General features: G+C 36.1%; 1 protein-coding gene across 9 annotated transcripts in view; it reads left to right on the forward strand.

Moving 5' to 3' along the window:
- PRUNE2 (prune homolog 2 with BCH domain) overlaps nucleotides 1-20,881 on the forward strand; it is a 132,137-nt gene that overhangs the window by 8,155 nt on the left and 103,101 nt on the right. For all 9 annotated transcript variants that reach the window (XM_086869259.1, XM_023943467.2, XM_023943468.2 and 6 more), the window contains exons 2-4: nucleotides 17,439-17,543; nucleotides 17,989-18,191; nucleotides 19,458-19,621. In XM_086869259.1, coding sequence (XP_086725385.1) covers nucleotides 17,439-17,543; nucleotides 17,989-18,191; nucleotides 19,458-19,621 — 472 coding nt within the window. The remainder of the gene's footprint in view (nucleotides 1-17,438; nucleotides 17,544-17,988; nucleotides 18,192-19,457; nucleotides 19,622-20,881) is intronic.

A 20,881-nucleotide genomic window follows, 5' to 3' on the forward strand; every position in this document is an offset into this window, starting at 1 on the left:
TGCTCTGGAGTCAGTGGGATAGGTGGAAAGAGGGAAACTTCTCTTTGATGAGAAGCACAATTCCTCTGCTTAGAATGTATTTGACTTTTTCTGAATCAGTGATAAATGCTAAACATTTGAATACTTGCAGGGACAGTCCTAAATATAGATGGTTGGCAAATAACCAGTTGACTTAGTCAGCAGCCTTTCTCTGACTTCGAAAAGGTTTCAGCATTCAAAGTCATTTGCAGGCCTGGCTGTGTTATAGCTGAGTTGGATGGAGTACAGTGGTGGTTTGCCCTGCTGGAAAAATAAGCTTCTAGGTTTGACAATGCCTGTATGCAGACCACATAAATCTCATCTTACAGATGAATCTGTTTGAGACTTTATCCTTAGAAGTCACATTACTTAGAGGACCAAGTGGCTTTTTGTGATGTACCTTAGTATTGTGTTTGTAAGAGGGTGTTCAGGACTATATGAAGTCTTGGAGAGGTTAGTCTGCAGGGTTCCTGCATGTCTTTTTTACCTGTTTCAAATAAGTAGCCTTATGAAGTTAAAAGACCAGATACAATTTAACCCCCCATTTCACTTCCAGTTTCTTTCTGGTTTTGGATTTGGTTCTGTGCTTCTTTGATTTTTATATATTTTTTATTTTTTTTTAAATTTAACTAACATAAAAATGGCAATTACCCATTCAATTGAAATAATTGTAATGCAGAAAACGAACACAATATTCCCTTTTTCCAAGGATGGATTTGACTGTTCTTTCTTGTGATTTAGTTGAAATAGGATGTATGGTAATTTTTTGACTTGCAAAAATACTGTAATTCAAGTTTACCCGAATTAAAACCTTTTTTTTTTTAAAATTCAGAATTAATTACTCTTTCAGTTTGTGAGGCGTTTGTAGACTGTATCACTAGGGCATTTGTTGTCTATAGTAAAGAGATGATACACTTTTTCTCCACCACCCAAAAGGAAATCTCTGCATTTTTCTCTGTGGCAGGGTGGGACTGTAGAGGCTGATAGATAAAACCGTTTGCAGTTGCTGCAAACAGCTTCAAAATTTTGCAACTTGGCTACTGTTTTACATAAAATTAATTTTGTGTACAAAAGGAAGAGCTATGGGATGGTTTTATATGATTCTTTGCTTTCTGCATATTCTAAAAGGCAAACTGCATAAACTTATATAGAGGCAGTTTCATGCTACTGTGAGGGATGCCTTTCCTTCTTTGACAATCTGATGCACACTAGAACTTCAGCACTGATGGTCTTAGGACAAGAATAAAAAGATTTCATTGACTGAAGTGGTGTAACTATGCATTAAAGACTTCATTCCAGGGATAAGAGAGTGGTGTAAACTGGAGTTCTAGTCTTTGCTTCCCAGAGACACTGGCTCATATCCTGTTTAAATCACATGTGAAAGTGAATGAAATAAACTAATGTTAGCTATTTGTTAACATCTTAAAGATCATTGCACAGTTTTTAACTGTCACCGTTTGTGCAGTGGAACAGCAATTTCTGAAGCTGGGTCAGAGATATTTTGCTTGATCTGTTTTGCAAAGTTTGTGCAATAGTTGTGGTATGGTATGAACTTATCTCAATATCAAGGTGTTGAGCCTTCATTTGAAAAACCAATCAAAGTAGTCATCAAAGCCCCCTGACTCCCTGCCCCATATGATAATTGAACCAGTTATAATCTCATGGTCTGAAAAGATCATCTATTTACATATTCTAAGTAAAACAGAAGTTACAGTTGATAAAGAAAATTAACTGATCGAAATAAGTATTTTTGTTTAAATTTAGGTAAGTATGAAATCTGTGAATTCTGCTTGACTAAAAATGCTGAGATCTTGTTTACATTTATACTGGGTAAAACTGAGGAGAGTGGCCCTATTATGTGGAAATGGAGCAATAAATACAAAAATGCTCTCTTTTAATGCCGACAGCAATAAGCAGATGAACTTACCTTCTTGTGTCCTTTTCTACTCAACTTTGGAGTTTCCAAAGAGGGTGAATTAATGAGATACTTACCTATGTTTTTATGTTTCCTTTCCCCTATTTTTTTCTCTCTACTCGGTCTCCTTTCCACCAAGTACAATACTCAACAGGCAGAGCTAATGATACTGCCATATGGCTTTCAAGAGCAGAGAAGTGTACAGTGTGTGTGAAATTAGTGTAGACTTTCCATAAATTTCAACAGTTTCAGAACACTGCAGTGTAAGTACTTTGTGGTTCTTCATCAGTGCTAGTGCTAGTGTAGTTTGTCTTTTTCTTATGTGACAACAAATGAGCTACAGATTCATTCTTTCATACATCATGTTTTACGATAAATTAGCCTTTTGGGCTGTGGTTGTTTCTGAACTGCCACTTTCAGTTCTACATTGTGACATGCTGTCTTTTGCTAAAAAAACAGATCATCCTATCTGCCTCTGCATTTTGCTGCACTAAAAAATGAGCAAAGGTGCTAAACAAGATGTGAAATGACATTCTGCGTATTTCTAGATCCACTTGTTTGCATGTGTCCTCCATCAACTTAGAATTTGTTCAGGTCTTTGCATATTTCAAATTTTCAGACCCTAAATAAGTTCTACTTGATGATGGTATGGCAAAAGCAACCTAGTTAGTTGCCCTATTAAGCAGTGGTTAGAATTTAGCTGCTTTTATTCCAACCAGATAGTAATTACTGATACTCAATCAACAGCAGTTTGTAGGAGCAGAATCTGTTCTCTGCTTCCATAAATCAGAAGTGGTTATACATCTGTATTTCATATAATTGTTTGAGCCACAGTAAAATCCCAGAAGCTACAGCTGGAGTAGTAATCTGATGTGTTCTGTCCAGTTTAAAAACTCAGAGGATGATTGAATTCCAGGAATTGTAAGGTGTAAGCATCTTTCTCAGATGCATGAAAATCTCCATTACAGATCGATTGCATTGTGAGAATGCAGGACTCACTTTAAAGCACAGGTTTGGATTTTAACATTTCCAAAGTGACAACATAGATTCTTTAGGAAGAGACTATATATGACAGCCGAAGAAGGTAAGACTGAGGAAGATGGAAAGGGGCTGCAAACACTGAGTGTGGTTGTCCAACCTGGCATCTCAGCCTTAGCAGTTTTCACTTAGTCTGTATTGTTACATGAGCACTTTCATGTAGGTCCCTTGTACACTCACATTCTCTGTAACTTCCACACACACAGAGAAACACAGACCCCCCTAGGGAGTCTGTTTCTAGAAATTGCTGAGATAGGCAAGAAAATTCCTGAGGTGAGGGGACTAGAGATCTTACTGAATAAGACTGGTCAAGTTGGAATCTTTCATATGTATTAGAAACACAGATCTCTTTGGTAAATTTGCACCTCTAAAGACAGAGGAAACTAGGCTTTCCTTATTCCTGTATAGTATGCTATAGCTTTTGACTTTCTGACAAACACTGTTAAAGAAATAAAGCACTCTTAATGCTCTATTCTCACTTTGATTGGAAGGAAAAATTTGAGGGCCTCAAGGGCTAGACTTCAAAGGAATGTCTGAGGTCACCTGGTTTGCTCAGCTTGAGGGAAGAGAAGGCTGAGGCAAGACATGGGGTGGTGGCAGGGGAGCTGCTGATCCCTCCTTGTGAGCGATGAAAAGGAAATAGAATGAAGCTGTGCCAGGGGATGTTCACACTGGACATTAGGAAGGTTCCTTGCTTAAAGAGAGGGTGGTTAGTCACTAGAACAGGTTTCTCATGGAAGTGTTCATAGCATCAAAGCCTCTCGGAATTCAAGGAGAGTCTGGGTGATGCTTTTATTAATCTAGTTTAGTTCAGGTAGTCCTGCAAGAATCAGGGAGTTGGACTTGATGGTCCCATGAATACTTTCCAACTTGGGGTATTCAAGGATTTTATGATTCTGTGAAATATGAAGAGCTTTTGTTTCTTCCTTTGAAACAAAAAGAAGTATGGTAAACAACTTTTTTCAAGCTCTTCTACAAAATCTGAAATAGGTCTTTTTACTTTGTGGCCATAGTTTGATATACTCTTGCATGTATTTTCAAGCCTGAATATTAATAAGTGTGTAATGAACAGATAGATTCAGAGCATCACAGATTCTTGAGAAAGCACTTTAAATCAACTGACTTGTCATATTTAGACAGGAAGGACAAGATAAGCTCCATCCCTCAGAGATCCCAGCAGAATACACAGCTGTAGTAGGTGACTGGATGGCAGCGAAACAGTTATAGCGGTAAGACACATTAAAAAGATTTAGCCCTCATGATAGACTGTTAATCTCTGGCAGTCCAGAGAAGCTCAGCCAGTGGCATGCTTCTTTATTCAGATATACCTTTTTTCTTTTTTTTGTTTTGAAGAGTAAATCTTCACAACGTTTCTTTTGAGGACTCCTTTACACATTGCTGAATGTTTAGAAAGTAACTAATTTTTGTGATAGGTTGGTGTGAACTAGTTTGGCATGTGATAGAAGAGAATGTCGTCTGCACTGAGAGTTAGAAACCACTTCTGTAATAAAAAATAAACAGAAATTTGGAGAAGTAGATAATAGACAGGGCAAGGAAATTTCTTTCCACTATTGCTCTGCATATTAACAGAAGTACTTGGGTGCTGAAAGCCCCATTCTTTCCCCAGTGTTTGTTAACATTAGGTACTATTTTGAACAAGAGTATGGTGTGACACATTTAAGTTAGAAATAGATAGCTGGAAATTATGGAACCTTATTTGACATAATTGCTGAGTAAGAGAGGCTCTAGGCTGGGGACTGAATAAGATACACCCTCAGCCCTCCCCTCTCTCTGGCCCCCAACAAACAAAAAACAACCAACCAAAGAAGCCTCCAAACAAAACAAAAAACTCCAGCAAAAATATCCTGAAAAAGACATAAGTGAAAGCAGAATGGTAATTATTGAATTACAGAAGTATCCTGTTTTCCTTTTTCCCCCCCTCTTCCTTTTTCCCCCCTCTTCCTTTTTCCTTCTCTGCCTTTTTCCCCTCTTCCTTTTTCCCCTCTTCATTTTTCCTCTTTTCCTTCTTGTGTTTCAGAATGTTTATATGGAGAATCTGCTAGCTTGGTTTTTGGGTACTGATCATTCTCTTAGTATCAGTTAGCCAAGATGGATGAAGAATTACTTAGACAGAGGTGGTATCTGTTTCCTGTGTCCTAGTATTTGCAACATTCTCTAAATGTTGTTTCTATGCATTAAACCCCAACATTTTATACTGAAAAGGAGAATTCCCTTATGAGGAGCAGTTAGGTGTAGGTTTCATTTAGCTATTTTATGAACATTCCTTTGTTGTGCATTTTTAAATGGCGTTTTGAGTTTCATCTTATTGTTAAATACCACTATCACTTCATATCACATTGACTTCACAGAGTAATTGTCAGCAGAGTAAGAATTGCAGACTTTCTTGCTAATGCTATGTTAAGCATATTACACAGCCCAAATGCTTCACAGTATACCTTTCATAACAAAACAGGTAATTTAAGTTAAGCTTTTATTAAAACATGTATATATGTTGATATTGCTGTATCATACAGGCTGGTTTTAAGGAAAAAAAAATTAACTTTTTATTTTGCTGGTAATTGTGATACTAACTACCATAATTGTTAACATCCTGCTTCCCCATGGAATGGACATCATTACAATATATTTGTAAGGCTGGCCATTTAATCACAGGAATGTCAGATTCACATGGTTTAGCGAGTGTGGATCTCCTCAGACAGGCATAGCAGTCTATTTTTGTAAGAAGACCTCATTCTCAATATTTGCTTCGCATATACTGCTGTATGTAATAGATGACTCGAATCACAAACCCTCTGTGGGCTTCTGTAAATTTAAACAGCTTACTAATATGTTATAATCTTGTAGTGAAGTATCTCAAATCTCTTTTAAGTCAGTATGTTTTTTTATTATATGATATGCTTTTTTGATTCAAGAGTGGCAGTATATATGGTTGTGCTTATATACATGAACTCTGTCTTCAGCTAGGGATTGAATGTTCAGATATGACTGAATATAATTATATTGCCATTTATACACCCTCCTCTTTGGCTGATGCTAAGAAAAATTATTGTTCTTCTTAGCTGGTGAAAGGAAGGAAAGAATTATGCTTTATTTTTAACAGGCTTTCCTAATTCCATTAATGCTGAACAGATACCCTTTCAAAAGCAGTACAAGTCCAATATATGCTTCCCATATAAGGTAAAGAAAGCTACATGTAGTTATTAAATTTTTTCTTCCAGTGAAAAATACTTCCAGTACACAAAATACTGTGTAATCATCCTCTGATATGCTGAGATGTATGCAATTAACTAAGCAGAAATAATGAGCTAAAAAAATACCAGACTTGGAGCAGAGAGTGACCTTACACTGCAAAGTTGTGAAATCATCACCAGTTTCTAATGTTACCACTGTTCCTGTTCTGACAAGTGTTTATCTGAATGCTTGTCAGTATCTCCAAGGGCGGCAAATCCCTGTAACAGCTTGAACACATGGAGAATACAGAGAAATTTTAGTTCATGCGTCGTCGCATTCTTATACCTGGAATTGTCTTACTGGCACAGAACGCATGTCCATGAGTTGGAGTAAGTGGTGTTGCTATTCAGTGAGATGAGGTTACAATTTCAGGTGCCATACCAGTGTCCTCAGAGTTTGCTAGTAGGAAAATCTGGGCCTGGATGCTGTGAGCAGCCTTGTGCATAGGTATTTTGGCTTATATATGTCACTTTTATGGACATACTGGCTCTGTTTTTGTTTGGGGGTTTGGGGGGTGGGGGTGGTGTGTTTGTGTGAGGGTTTTTTTGTTTGTTTTGTTTTTTGTTTGCTTGTTCATGATTTTTTTGTTTGTTTGGGCTTTTTTTTGTAGGGTTTTTTTCGTGTTGTTTTTTTTTTTATTTTTGGGGGGGTTTGTTGGTTAGTTTATTTTGGGTTTTTGTTTTTTTGTTAGTTTGTTGAAGGTTTTTTTTACCTCCACTCCCAGAGACTTAAGACCTAGGAAGGATGTTGTACCTTAGGTTTTTCTACATTCAGAACCAGACTTTAAGCAAGTTTTGCGCTCTGTGGTATAGTGGAAGTAAAGTAAGCCTGAGAAGAAGAAGATTATTTTTTGCTAGGTTAGATACCTCTCCTTACCTTTGGGCCATTTGTTCTTAACTACAATAGCATGGCATGGAAATACATGGAGATTTCTTTTCCCAACAGTGTCCTCTTTGATACTTTGACCCAAACCTTCACTGTTGAAGGAAATCTAGCAAGTCTCTCTGTGGGGGAGGGCACATATATCTATTTTCCTAGATTAAAAATCCATAATAGAGTCTTCAGTACAAAACTAGGAGATACTTAAAGGTAGAAGTTGAAATATTAATGTAATTTACTTTGTTTGTGGTAACCATATTTTTAAAAAAATATTTCTTGTCTTTTGAATTAGCTAGGGCAGCAAATTTGCCAGGGATGATGAATTACCCATTTTGGTCTTAAGTAAGAGGATTCAGCAAAAATCATTGAGGAGGATGTCTTAATCAGTCATTAATGTCTCTTCATATGTAAATTTGTCAATTTATATCTTCTGTTTCTTTCTGCTTAATAAAATTTTATATAATGCATCCTGAAAAACTTAATGCAAATTAATGAAACTGGGCAAATCTTAAAAAAAACTTCTAGTTGTGTTTGTAGCTCTTCCATTTCTGTTTTTATTAACAGAAATAATGTGATGCCCTTAAAAAAAATAAAATTATAGCTTTATAATATAAGCTGTGCTTTATTTTACAATGTAATTACACTTTAAATTATTTTGTCTTATATTTACCGTACTTTCAAAGCAGGAGTTGATATGCTTACCATAAAGATAATTTCTAATCCTATATACTCTCTGATTCTATGGTCAGCTCATATTTTGTAGGAGATGAATTGAACTACTGTGATAGATAAGAATTTGTGCAATCAATATCCTATTTAGTATTACTGCAGTTTTCCTTCATTTCCTTCATCCTGCATTTCCTTTCCTTATTCAAGGTGGGGATTTTGTGTAGTTGGTGACAATCTGCCTATAATTCTGTAGGAGGAAGATGTATTTATTGTATTGCGGCTCTCACAGATCTCGGCTTTGCTGGAACATTACTTGTTGACTGTAGAATTAGCTTAATTCTTTTTTTTTTCCTCTGTACCACTTGTTCTAGTGCATTAAATTAATAATGTGGCTCAGTTACACATTATTTCCAAATCAGACAAAGTACTGTAAAATGGAGCTCTGTTTTAGAGGAAAAATAATAATATTTGTTATAAATACATAATAAAACAACAAACATAATAAAATGTTTTCAGTATCATGTCAGTTGATATGCCTGAAGGTTTCAATGGCATGATACAAGAGTAGGAGTCTTACCCAGAATTTGTAATCTGAGTGTTCTTAATCTTTTTTGTAATCTTTTTAGTGAGCGCTGTGGTGCCTTGTGGAACTTTACCTACTGCAGTGCTGAACTTCTGAAGTGGAAGAAGGAATGGGAAACACAAGTTTGAGAATATTTCCTCCAGTAGATCTTTCCCAACTTACCTTGGGAATGAGGAAATAATTATTCTACCTCCCAATAATGTTTTGCTTTAAAGTGGTTGTTATTTTTCCCAGTCCTTTCACTATTTTTACATTGTCAATTTTAGACAATTGCTAGACAATTACAAGGATTAGATCCACTGTTTTCCCTGATGCACAAAATTTTCATAGAAAAATCTGTAAGTTCCTGCTTAAATTTATTTTTTCCTTGAAATATCATATATCCTCAGCAATATTTTAAATGTTTTTCCTGAAACCCAGACATTCCATTTCAGTTTCCTACTTTTTTCTCATTGAATGTTAAAAGAGGAAGTTTTTCAGTAGATTAGGACTAGCATTGCATTACTTCAAATAGGAATATTTGTGGATGTGGTTGTAGTGTGTTTTTTTGTTGTTGTTTTTTTTTTGTTTTTTTGGGGTTTTGTTTGTTTGGTTTTTTCTTTCCAGGAGTGTATTTTGACTGCTTTATCTAATTAAAAGGAAAACTAACACCAGCACAGCAAAAACTAATGTTTTAGATTGCTATTGTATATTGCCTTTCAGCATACTTTAATTAAAGTGACATTTGTTTGTCCTATAATATCACCATTCCCTAATCGATGTACTGAGCAAGCACCATGGTGACAAGATAAGTTGCTTTGTTTTGTTCCATATGTCTGTGTTCCAAATTTTCTATAGTTTTAATTGGTTCCCTGCAGAATAACATTTACAAACATATGGTATGGAAAATGCTGACTGCATTTGTTATCATATATTTTAGTATATTGGTGGCACTAGATCACTAAGCCTTTAAATGTGATTATGAGGTTATTTAATGCAGTAAATAGCGTGCTTAAAATGCAGCAAATATCTGCAGTGAACTAAATGGTATCAAGGAAATATGTTTAAATGTCTTCTTAATGCTTCAGGGATAGATGGGGAAGTCTGATTCAGAAAAGGTTTTGGGTAATGTTTATGCTGAAACATACTTTGTCACATGAGAGCAATTCTGAAAGCTCTGTGGAGGCTACTTAGCATCAGAAGAGGACTGTCCACAGGAAGTGCAGAGGCAAAATATCTGCTGATATGTCTAGGCTAATTGACTTCTGAAGAAATGCAATGGTATAAGCTGATGAAATGGGTTGGAGGATCAGCTCCTACATATCATATGTCTGGCTCTGAAGACATCATTAGCACATTTTTACATGATTCTGCTTTGGAGAAGGATGGGCTGTGCAAAAGGAAGGGACTGTGAGTGACAAGGAAGACCCCAGTCATCTCAACACATGTCAGGGGGGTCTTAGTTCAGTAGTACTGATATAGGTTTATGCCTCTTTCGTTATGCTGAAGGGGAGGTGTGTCATGGTGGAGAACATCTGAATTGAATTTTTTGCTAAGGCAAGTTGATCAAGGTGATTTGAGACTGCTCCAGTAAGTGTTCTGTGGGTCATTGTATTAATGACCTCTGGATTTCATGAGCAAACTGGATACTTGGACACAGCCCAAATGATCAGAGTAAGAGCTTCACTCCATACATGGATATTTCTGATGTATGTGTACGTGTTCAAGAGGTAACATACTGTCACTGTCCCTAGCCTGAACCCAGATGAACTTACTAAATTAACTACTTAGAAATTTCTATTGTTGTAGTGTCATCCATGTAAAAAGGAGTATTAGGCATTAAATAATTTTATTAGTGATTAGCCCTACACTGAAATCATCTGCATGTTAAAAGTAATACAGGAATGAAATTACACATTTTCTCTTTCTCATTTGCAATATATCTGTGGTTCTGATATTAGTGTTATAGTGAGGTCTTCAGAGATCTAAACAGTGTAGACTTAACTAATTATTGTATTAGTAAAAAGTGCATTTTCATAATGAATCATGTTTTATTCTCATAAGATCCCAAATAGATTTTTTTTTAAGTCAGGTTTTATTTTGAGTGTACTGTCATTTTACTAACAAGCACAGTATTATGATTTTTATTCTGTGCTCAGCTTTTAAATCAAATCAACCAAATATTTATCTTTCAGAAGGACAACAGGAGTAAAACATATTACAGTAATAGAATTCCCTCATGGAAAAAGAAGCTGCCAATGATAATAAAGGGTTTCTGTGGAATGGCAGATCAGAGCAGTATTGGCTGCTACAGAGGAATAGGTGTCTGGTTTTCATTGTGGAATAAGACAGAGCAACTGAAATAATGCTGAAGTTAAAAACTGAAACAAAACAAAGACTGGCATCTTTTCATCATAATTCTTGCAAGAGAATGGGTAAAAAACCGGACATTTTAGAATTTCAGCATGATAGAAACCTGCTGAACAAGAAAGGCAAAAGTGGAAGTGACTTTGGCCTGATCTTCTTTTCTGATTGTGATTTTCATGCTCACTAATGATACTGCCACTGAGTTGTTGGCCTACTTCAGGCTATGGTTTCATGTTCAGCTTGGTGCCCATCACCTGAGGGTTATTGTGACTTAAGAAATATGAAACTTAACTCCAAAGGCTTTTTAAAATGCAGTGTTCAAGTGCTGCCTGGCTGTTGGTAAATTTAAACTTGGTTGCTTCCTTCATTTTAAAGAAGCAGCTAAACTTAAACAATCCAAGGTCAGATGTTAGGTCTGTGAGAGGCAGGTAAATTAACTGCGTTGTTTGGATTTCATTCCCTTGCCTTCACCAAAACAAACCCACCTGTTTTTCTCCAATACACTTTCTCATTGCTCTATATAATTTATTTAGCCTCTGCAGTGTATGACATTTATTGCTACCAGTCACCTTCTGACGCACCACAGAGCTGATATATGACAGGGGCACTCTGCTCCTCAGGCAAATGTACTCCTTAAAGTCATTTATATCAAATATCTCGAAGAAGAGTTTGGTTCTATAGTAAGCCAAACAATTCCTAAGGGAGATAAATACAATCAAGTCCTGTTAGCTAGGTAGGCATTCTAGTCTCCCTTCTGCATGTTAAGTGGCAGGTGGGGAGGAAGTGGGAAGAGGAGTTAGTTAGCTTGAGGTGGAAATTCAAAGATTTGCTGTGACTGACTTTAGGCACTGAAGATGACCCAGAATAGGAATATAACTTGCTCTTTTCCAAAGCTGCATTTCTGTATGCTGAATACTCAGTTATTAGGTGAGAGCGCTATGTCCTATGCAAGACATAGGTTTTTTTGAACAACAAATGAACTAATGCGGCAAAAATGAAAGAGGGAGACTTTGATTTTTATTTTAGTAACTTCTGTCAAAGAGAATCCTATTGACAGACTGTTGAAGTACTGCTGAGTAAAGCTTAATAATCATTGTGCTGGGAACATTTTCCTTTTCCAGCCACAGGAGACCATATCCTGTTTGTCTTGCAGGAAGAGTAATGTAATGTTGTTACTGAGCCTAAAGCCATTAAAATAAGAATTTGCTTTATCATTTTGTTTATCTTACATCATAAAAACTTAGGTTTCTCTAAGACAAAGCATATTTAATGTCTGTCTGACTTAATGCAGTTTTTACCTTGATATAGCAGCAAAGTTGGGATAAAAGCATATGGTGTCAAAGTCACACTTTCAAACTTGTGTGCAAGTTGGGCATATAAATGTTCCCTATGTAGGATTCAGTTTGAAAACCACATAGTGTTGGGTATTCTGGGTACATACACTCTATGATCTAGTAGGAGTGGTGTCTCAAGTGTTGATCCTGAAGGCAAAAGATTTGTAGAAGCAGGAGAGTGCAAACATGTAAAGCTTATAAAACATGGTGAAAAATCAGTGCCAAAATAATTGATAGAATAAATATAAATTTAAAAGGAGCCAACAAGATTTTGATTGATGTTCTGGTTTTATGTAGTGCTTCTTTCTTATATTAAAATGAAATTTATACATTATTTGATTATTCCAGCTATTCTTTTTCAAATGAAAACTTGATGTAGAAATTGTAGTTCATTTCTGGATTTTTGCAATGTGAATGAATATATATAATAAGCTAGAGAGAAGATATTTCCAAAACAAGCAGAGCAGACTTGCTTGCAGTTACAGGCTGTAAAATAAACTAAAATTGAAAAAGAAATAAATGTTTCTAGTTCCTCAGGATTATTTCTTGAATACCGTTAAGTTTGTCTGCTTGCAGAATTCAAGTCAGAGCCTGTTGGTATTGCAGAAATACTGAACTACATTCTCATCAACAATAGTTGACCGTGCCAATTCTTGATTAGAAATGACTGGAATAGAGAGTTCCTGTCCTGTGGAAATTCCAGGAACAATCTAAAGATAAGACTTTCTTACCTGGCTGGCATGTCAGATAGCTACCATGCCTCATTTCCATTATTAATTTTGAAGGAAAATCCTAATCCTGTGGAATATTGTGAATTTGGGAAGCAACATTTTAAAATAAAACTATTTTTATCAAGAGGTTGACTCTTAAATATAGCTTTTAAAATACTAATTTCAGAAGAGCAGATGTAATCATAAGGCTATGCTCAGCCTGCTGTAAGGAAGTGTAAGGAACTCATCATCAGAGTGCAAGTATGACTGGATAAATTGTGTTAATAAAACTTCTATATATACAACAGCTAAGGTGTGAAGACCTTCTCCTAGTCTTTTTTATAGACTAGTCATAGTCTTTTCTTATTGTATCCCATTCAAAGCAAAGTATTAGATAACATTTTATGCCTCTCCAGCAATTCCTAAGGATGGTGTGAAGTTTTTGATCCTTCCACTTTTGTTTATCTTACTGGTAAGGCTGTGTCTCCCACACAAAAGCAGATAGTGTGGAATTAGAAAATGCACCTTTTGTTTTATATTTTGTTCTGCTAGTGGTATTGGTGTTTGTTGTAAAAGGTTGTTTTTTTTCAGATTTGTAAGTAAAGCAAGACTGTACAATGGATATTAAATAGTTAATTATTAGAACATGTCACACTTGAAATTTTTGTGACTATACTTATATATTATATATATATATATATATATAAAATATATAAGTATGAGTATATATATATATATATATATATATATATATATATATAATATACTTATATATTATACATAGGGAAGAATCATTTTGTGACCAGATATTTGACAGCTACTACTTTAGATTACTATGTGTCATATACTGTCCATGATAATTGGGATACTACAGGGGCAGAGAAATACAGTAATTTTTTTGACTGACCTAAAACGTGGGAGAAAACAAGGATTCTCTTATATCTCTTCTTAGAATAAGAGACCATTTGTTTTTTTCCAGGCCAGTATAAAGCTTTCTTCTGGAAAGACTTAGAAAGTATTTAACTAACTGTAACTTTGCATTAAATATTAAATTAACTTTGCTTTGGCTTAAAACCATTTCTTTGACAATAGAGACGTATAATCATGTTAAAAGGCCACTCAGGCCACTGGAAGCATAATACTGCCTGATACTATAAGGCAAATGCAAGTTGTGCTCCAAAATGACTACTCAGTAAATTGTACCTCCGATTTGGAGGTACAATTTCAGGTACAGAAATCCTCTTTTATGTGATTTGATGACTTTAAATATTGAAAGATAGATTTTTTGACTATCTTGGCCTTAGTCCGAGTAAGTAGGGTTTTCCCCTGTGCTCCTCCAGGAAAGCTGTGTCTGTGAAGCTTGCATCCATCCCCTGGTTGGTGCTTCAGCCACAAGGCTGGAGAAGTTTTCAGTGTTGTATCTGACACTGTATATAACACACATATATATGTGGTTCTGCAGCTTCTTCCTTTTTAATATGCTTCTGTTAAGCCATATTGTTTCTTCAAAGAATTGCTGTGCTTGACAAGTGCTGTCCCATTCCATGCAGTAAAAGTCAGTGATTTCATTACAGTTTAGGCACAGAACTTGTGAAATTTGAGGCAAAAAGCAAGTAGTGACTCAGAAAGCAAGGCTGTGTGTGACTGCTTGTGAGTGTGTATGAAGGAAATAGAAAAATTTTTTTGCCTTGCGACAGTAAGCATTTTTAGGCATTCCTGTTTATACTGAGTCTTTAGTGTTTATTATCTTGCAAGATCACTTCAGCTTCTCTATTAACAGAAGAAAAAAAAATAAATTAGAGACAATGTAATTTTTGACTGGAATACTGTAGTTTGATCAATCATTGTGGTTAACATGTCCTGGTCAAAACTTTTACAAACCTGATTGCCAGTATTGCAGTATGTTTGAATATATCAGCTGTTTGATGCAGGTGGGAACTAATAAATTACATTTTTACTGCAGTTACATAGAGATGCAGTTGCCTAGTCATGCTTTTATGTATTACTAGACAACAGAACTGAACAGATATGAGAATTTCTTCATGGTAAATATCTGTGAGAGATATAAGAGAATCAGATCTCTTACAGAAGTAGCCTAATGTTTATAAATCTCTTTCCTGAGCTCAGTAAGTGAATGTTAATCTAGCAGGTCTGATCTAAATTAAGTTATCCTGACTGATGCCATCTGAAAATGACACATAATTTCTTTAATTCATTTTATCCCAGTCATCCAGTGCTTGTGCATTTTACAATTTACCTTTAATCTAGCTAAACAAAAACTCATCATCATGAAGAGAAATCTCTGATCTCTTATGCATTTTAATTCAAGAGTTCTAGCTTCATCATTAACCTCCTTAATTTTTTAATTCTTAGAGATATTGACAGTTCCCTCAGGTTTAGCTGTGGTAACTGCAGGAGGTAGTTACATTTTAGTCCTATGGTAGCTAAGCCTTTCTGGGATTATGGATCTTTTTCTTTTGGACTATGGGCTTCTCTGCCCAGGATTTTGCTTGGGAAGACCTGTGAGAGGAAGCCTTCCGTCCATGTGGCTGCTTTTCCTGAAGATGGCTGATTTGACATGCAGAAGGCTAACCAAACTAATTGTATTTGAGATGGTGAAAGAGGAAGCAGTGTTGCACATGAAAAATGAGCAGTATGCAATACTTCAGGGTTGCATGGTTATTATGCTAAAAAGCCATTCATTCAGCAGCACATGGGGAAATGAAATAATGGTGAAATAATGTATCTTGGATCTGCAAAAGGGGAAGCAGAAGAGAAGCAAGTTCTGCTCAGTGAAAAGCAGGAAAGGTGAGGAAAAAGGTACTGCTAGTCACTGTCATTACCACAGAGGGACCTTGACAGGCTTGAGAGATGGGCCTGGGTGAACCTCATGAGCCACAAGTCCAAGTGCAAAGTGCTGCACCTGGGCCAGGCCAGTGCCAAGCAAAAACACAGGCTGGGTGGAGAGCAGCCCTGAGGAGAAAGACTTATGGGTGTGTGTTCATTATAAACTGGAAATGTGTGCCTACATCTCAGAAAGCCAAACATGCCCTGGGCTGCATCCAGAGCAGCGTGGGCAGCAGGGCCAGGGAGGGGATTCTGCCCCTCTGCTCTGCTCTGCTGAGACCCCACCTGCAGGGCTGTATCAGCTCTGGGGTCCCAGCACAGGAAGGACATGGAACTGTTGGAGTCCACAGGAGATCCTTAAAATTGATCATAGGGCTAAAGCAGCACTCTTACAAAGACAGGTTCAGAGACTTGGGAATGTTCAGCCTGAAGATGGCTGCAGGAAGACCTTAGAGCAGCATTCCATAACGTAAAGGGGAAATACAGGAAAGCTGGAGAGAAACTTTTGACAAGGATGCATAGTGATAGTACAAGTGCGAATGGCCACAAACTGGAAAAGGACAGGTTTAGATTAGATATTAAGAAGAAATTCTTTACTGAGAGGGTACTGAAAAAAGGATGAGCTCATGAGCTTTATTTTTGTTCTTTGTTGTGGCAAATCAATCAAATGCATGCTGCAGAGAAACATGAAAAGAGTATATGGAGACACTTTGTTGAAGACTTAGAGCATAAATGAATGTATCTGTTGCAGACATTGTATTCTTCAGTAAGCTAAATCTGTCTTTCCTGAAAAACAGGGAATGGAGAATGTGTCCTGGATTTATTACTCAAATGTATTTTGATGGCTGTGTTCTATTAATGGAAAGAGAACCTAAGTCATTATATCCAGGTAGAACTAAGACTTGACTTGACATAGAGGAAAAAGGTTAGCTTAAGAAAAATTGCACATTTATAATTATTGAGGGTAATTACATGCTTTTGTTGAAAGATTAAAATTTTGACACCCAGAATTCCAGTTAAAAGTAGCAGAAAGTACATCAACCTGTACATGCCAACACAAAAGCATTTACTTTCGTGTGTTTGTTTCTGAAGCATGTCTTTAGCATCAGGCACCTATGTTTCACCAATTAAGGAGCAGTGAAAATAAATAAACTGTTATGTTTCCATGCAGCTAGCTTGACCGTAATGATGTGCGCAAGAGAAAAACTAAATCTTATATTTTATGTGTGGTTATGAAGAAGGTAGATCCTCCACTTCAGTACTTTCCTTTCACACAGTCTTCTCTTTTCCTCTTGTTGGAAAGGCTCCTAATTTTATTAAGTGAGAACAGTACAAAACTCTCAGTACTTCAGCTGTGTTCAGCTTCTGAAGGTTCAGTGTGAAAGGCAGTTACTTTGTCTATTTACTGATTTCAGCTAAGTAAAAAGGATAAAATTAAAATAATAACTTGCTAGGTATTATTTCCTGTGCATTTTGTTTTGTGTATTTCTACACCCTTTTTGTCTGTTTTATGAATGAATTTGTCAGGTGTTTTGAAAAGCTTTTCTGCACGGACATTGAAGCTGCTGCCTCTCTGTTACTTGGCTGTGAAAGGGACTTTTGTCAGTTTCAGACCTCACTGGGTTCTAAACTATGGTGTCTTGTGAAATTTAGTTTTGGGCTTTCTTAGGAACTCTGCAGCCAAGGAATGTCTTATCCCACAAGAAGTCCACTCTTCCAGCCAGCAGTGAAAAATGCTACAACTGAGAACAAAGTCTGATATTTAACTTGTCCTTTAAAATGTCATGGTGATTTTACTTTTTTCTCATCATATCCACTCATGGCAATTGTCTTCTAATGTCTTACAGAACAGGAGCAAACGCCTGGAAAAAGTCCATGTTGTTCTTGGGAATAAACCCTGTGATTTGGATTCACTTATTTCTACCCTGGCCTATGCCTACTTTCTAGACAAGGTAAAGGAAAAATTGGACTGGGTGGTCTTAATTCACTTCTTCCAGGTTGTTATAGACATTTTATTGTTGAGTCAATTGCTATAAAAATATCTTTTCTGGACAATGATTTTGTTATTATCGAAAATGATTTTTTAAGAGATAAATAACATTTCTGTTAATACAATAATGAATGAGTGGTTATTAAATGGCTTATTGAGTAGCATGAAAAATCAGTCCTGTGTTTCATTCCTTTTCCTATTCTGGTTTTGTAGGTACTCTGTAGGAACAGAGACAGATGAAGAAAAAAAAGTGCCAAATACCTCTTTTTTCTTTCAATTAAGTAAAGGGGAGAAAGCCCCAAGCAGAAAATCCAGGCTGTTTCTAATTACCCACTATGTTGAAGTACTGTCCTGATGAAAAACAAATCAAATTCTCACAAATGCTATGTTACTATGCTATGTTACAGGTCAGTCCTCCTGATGTTCTTTGCTTACCTGTGTTGAACATACCAAGAAGAGACTTCAGCTACTTCACTGAGACAAGATTTATTTTGGAGGAGCTGAATATCCCAGAGTCATTCCATATCTTCCGAGATGAAATCAATTTGCATCAGCTGAATGCTGAAGGGAAATTGTCTTTAACACTTGTAAACAGCAACATGCTGATGAGGTATTGTATTTTATGTACAGTAAGGTGGCTTATGTGAGTTTGAACTGTTAAAAAAATTACATTTTTTCTGTATTAATATCACTATCGCTATGTTAATACAGACCTAAAAAAAATGTATTTTTTCTCTCTTTATGTTCAATAAATGTAACCAGGTGAACATGATCTTTGCATCACTTCTAATGAAATTTCCACTTTTAAGAACCTTGTGTTTACATGCATCTGAGATTAGATATTTTAATTTAGTTAAATAGTCTGGAAGTTTCCTGTGGCCAGTAGATAAGAGGTCAGAGTTTTTTTCTGCTTCTTAGTTAGCTTTCCCTTGAGAATCTTTCACTGATTTGTAGGTACCCAGACACTTGCATATGTACTGTTAAGATGGCTGGATTATTGTGGTCCTTACCAACGACAGCCTTTCAAAAGGCTTGGCGTTGATCTCTGGAAGATCAGAGTCTGTATACCCATAATAGTCCCATCCTTAAGAGGGACTATTTATGAGGCCATTGTGAATCCTTTGTGAAGAGCTTCTTTATAATGGTGTGCCTGTCTTGCCCTGAGTGAAGGATGCCATTTACTTCCAGCTGTCCTTAGAACTTTATTTAAGACAAGTAGCATCCTATGGCCCCATTGTACTCTGAGAAGTTTATAGAAGTTTATATAGACTAAAAGTAGGGAAAATCTGGAGAGAGAAGTGTATGTGAATCTCATAGCTGTTGGTGTGTTAAGTGCCTTCAGCTCAGTGCATCATTCAGTCCTCAGAGTAAAAATTATCTGTAAGATCTGCTTTTTGTTTGTCACTTCCTGTGTTTCTTCCTTCCAAAGAGTTACAATTAGTATTTTATTATTAAAATTAGTTTGGCTTGGTTACTGCTATTGTAAGCAGAAACAAGAAGTATCTAAACACACCAAAAAGTTTTTTTTTAAGTTTTCAGAATATTCAGTTGGGAAAATCCTGAATCTCCTCTATATAAAGAAGGCTATTTTCAGCGCATGTAGAAATACTTTTTGTCAGTAATATTTAATAGATTTTGATGAGGGAAATGTTGTACTTAGTGATGTATCAAGCAGTAAAAGAACTCTGAACACTTAATTTAAAAAATAGCAGGTTTAGGACCCCTGTGTTATCCTTTGGCTTTATAGCAGGCTTCAGGTAGCTATGAAAATGCTGTTGTAGACCAGAATTTAAAAAAATATTTTGCACTTTTTTACTGAGTTGTCTAAGCAGCTATAAAGATAAATATATGTATAACTTCTAAATTTGCTTGATAGTGAGGATAAAAGTTTGGAATCAGCTGTTGTCAAAGTCATCAATCCAGATGAGCAATGTGACAGGAGCCTGGAGATACAAGCATGTTCTTCCTCTTTAGTCGTAAAAGAGATTCTTCAAAAGGCACCAGAGTTAATCACTCAGCAACTGGCTTATCTCCTCAGAGGTGAGAGATTACTCTTTATATTAAATACTGAAAGGTTTAATGGAGTGTTTCTGAATTTGCTCATGCAGAAAGAGTGTGATCCATTCTTTGGTTAACAATCCCTTTAAAGACCACAGGAAGCTTCATAAAAGAAGCAGGGAGTAAAGAGTTTGTTAAAGAGTAACATTATATTGAATATTAAAAATGTGCATTTAAAAATAGGCATGAGAGGTCTTTGCTGTATCACTAGACAAGAATATTAAATGAAGCTGTCGACATACCAGCTGGGTAGCTGGAAAAGCTGTGCAGTTCGTTGATTCCAGGGGCATTGTGGACAACAATATGGATTGGAATCTAATATTTACAAGTTAAAGCTTCCCCCTCCCAATGGTTGTACTTTTTTATAGAATGATGTTTTTAATGGTGTGATGCAAAACTTTTTCTCTTTAAAAACAGTGTTACCAAATCTTCATTGCATTCTGCTTTTCTTTTGTACTGGGTATGCCCAGTAGAGTACAAAGTGGGGGTGGGCTTCAACAGTCAGAAATATTTTCGTCTCTGTCTTGAGAGTTCATAATTTGTATTAATTTTTTTAGTTTATTTGCTGCAGCAGAGCTTTCCAGTTGGAAATAAAACTGGCGTTGAAAAGAGCAGTCACTGCTTTTAAGTTACTTACTGAATTTTAATAATGTTCAATGAATTTCATAGGTTTTAAGTTTTAATTATGTGAAACTGCTAAATATCCTTATACGAAATCAATGTGGGCATGTTTAATGAGGATTACGGGAACTTGTCTACGTTTAGACTTCAGAAGCAGCTAGAATCTTGGTAAATCACTATACTCATCACTGTGATAACTAAGAAATATGTTACAAGAAATCACAAAGATTAATATTTTTCAAAAATATTCCACAGAATAAGCATTAACAGTAATACAGCATTTAGCGAGCCATTACAGTATCGTTCCATGCTAACAAGCTTTAGTTAACTTGCCATGAAATTTTTTTGTAAGCTCCAAATTTCTGTTGAGTAGCTCTCCAGGAATCTGAGCAAATGACCAAGCATAATAATTGTTTTTGGAGGCAGAACAAAAAAGGGTTTTTGAGGAATATCAGGATACTTGTTTGTTGCTGGAGTGTTAGGAGGGAGAGTTAAAATGTTCAAGAACATGTTCAAGTACTCTATGTGGATGTGTCAGCATGTTTTGTGCCTCTAATCTGTATCCAAATTAAAATATTCATACTTTTATTAGTGTTTGCATAGTGCTTCCAGCTTTGGGAA

Source organism: Cyanistes caeruleus, chromosome Z (assembly GCF_971803275.1).
Source record: "Cyanistes caeruleus chromosome Z, bCyaCae1.hap1.1, whole genome shotgun sequence".
In the NCBI taxonomy this organism is placed as follows: Eukaryota; Metazoa; Chordata; class Aves; order Passeriformes; family Paridae; genus Cyanistes; species Cyanistes caeruleus.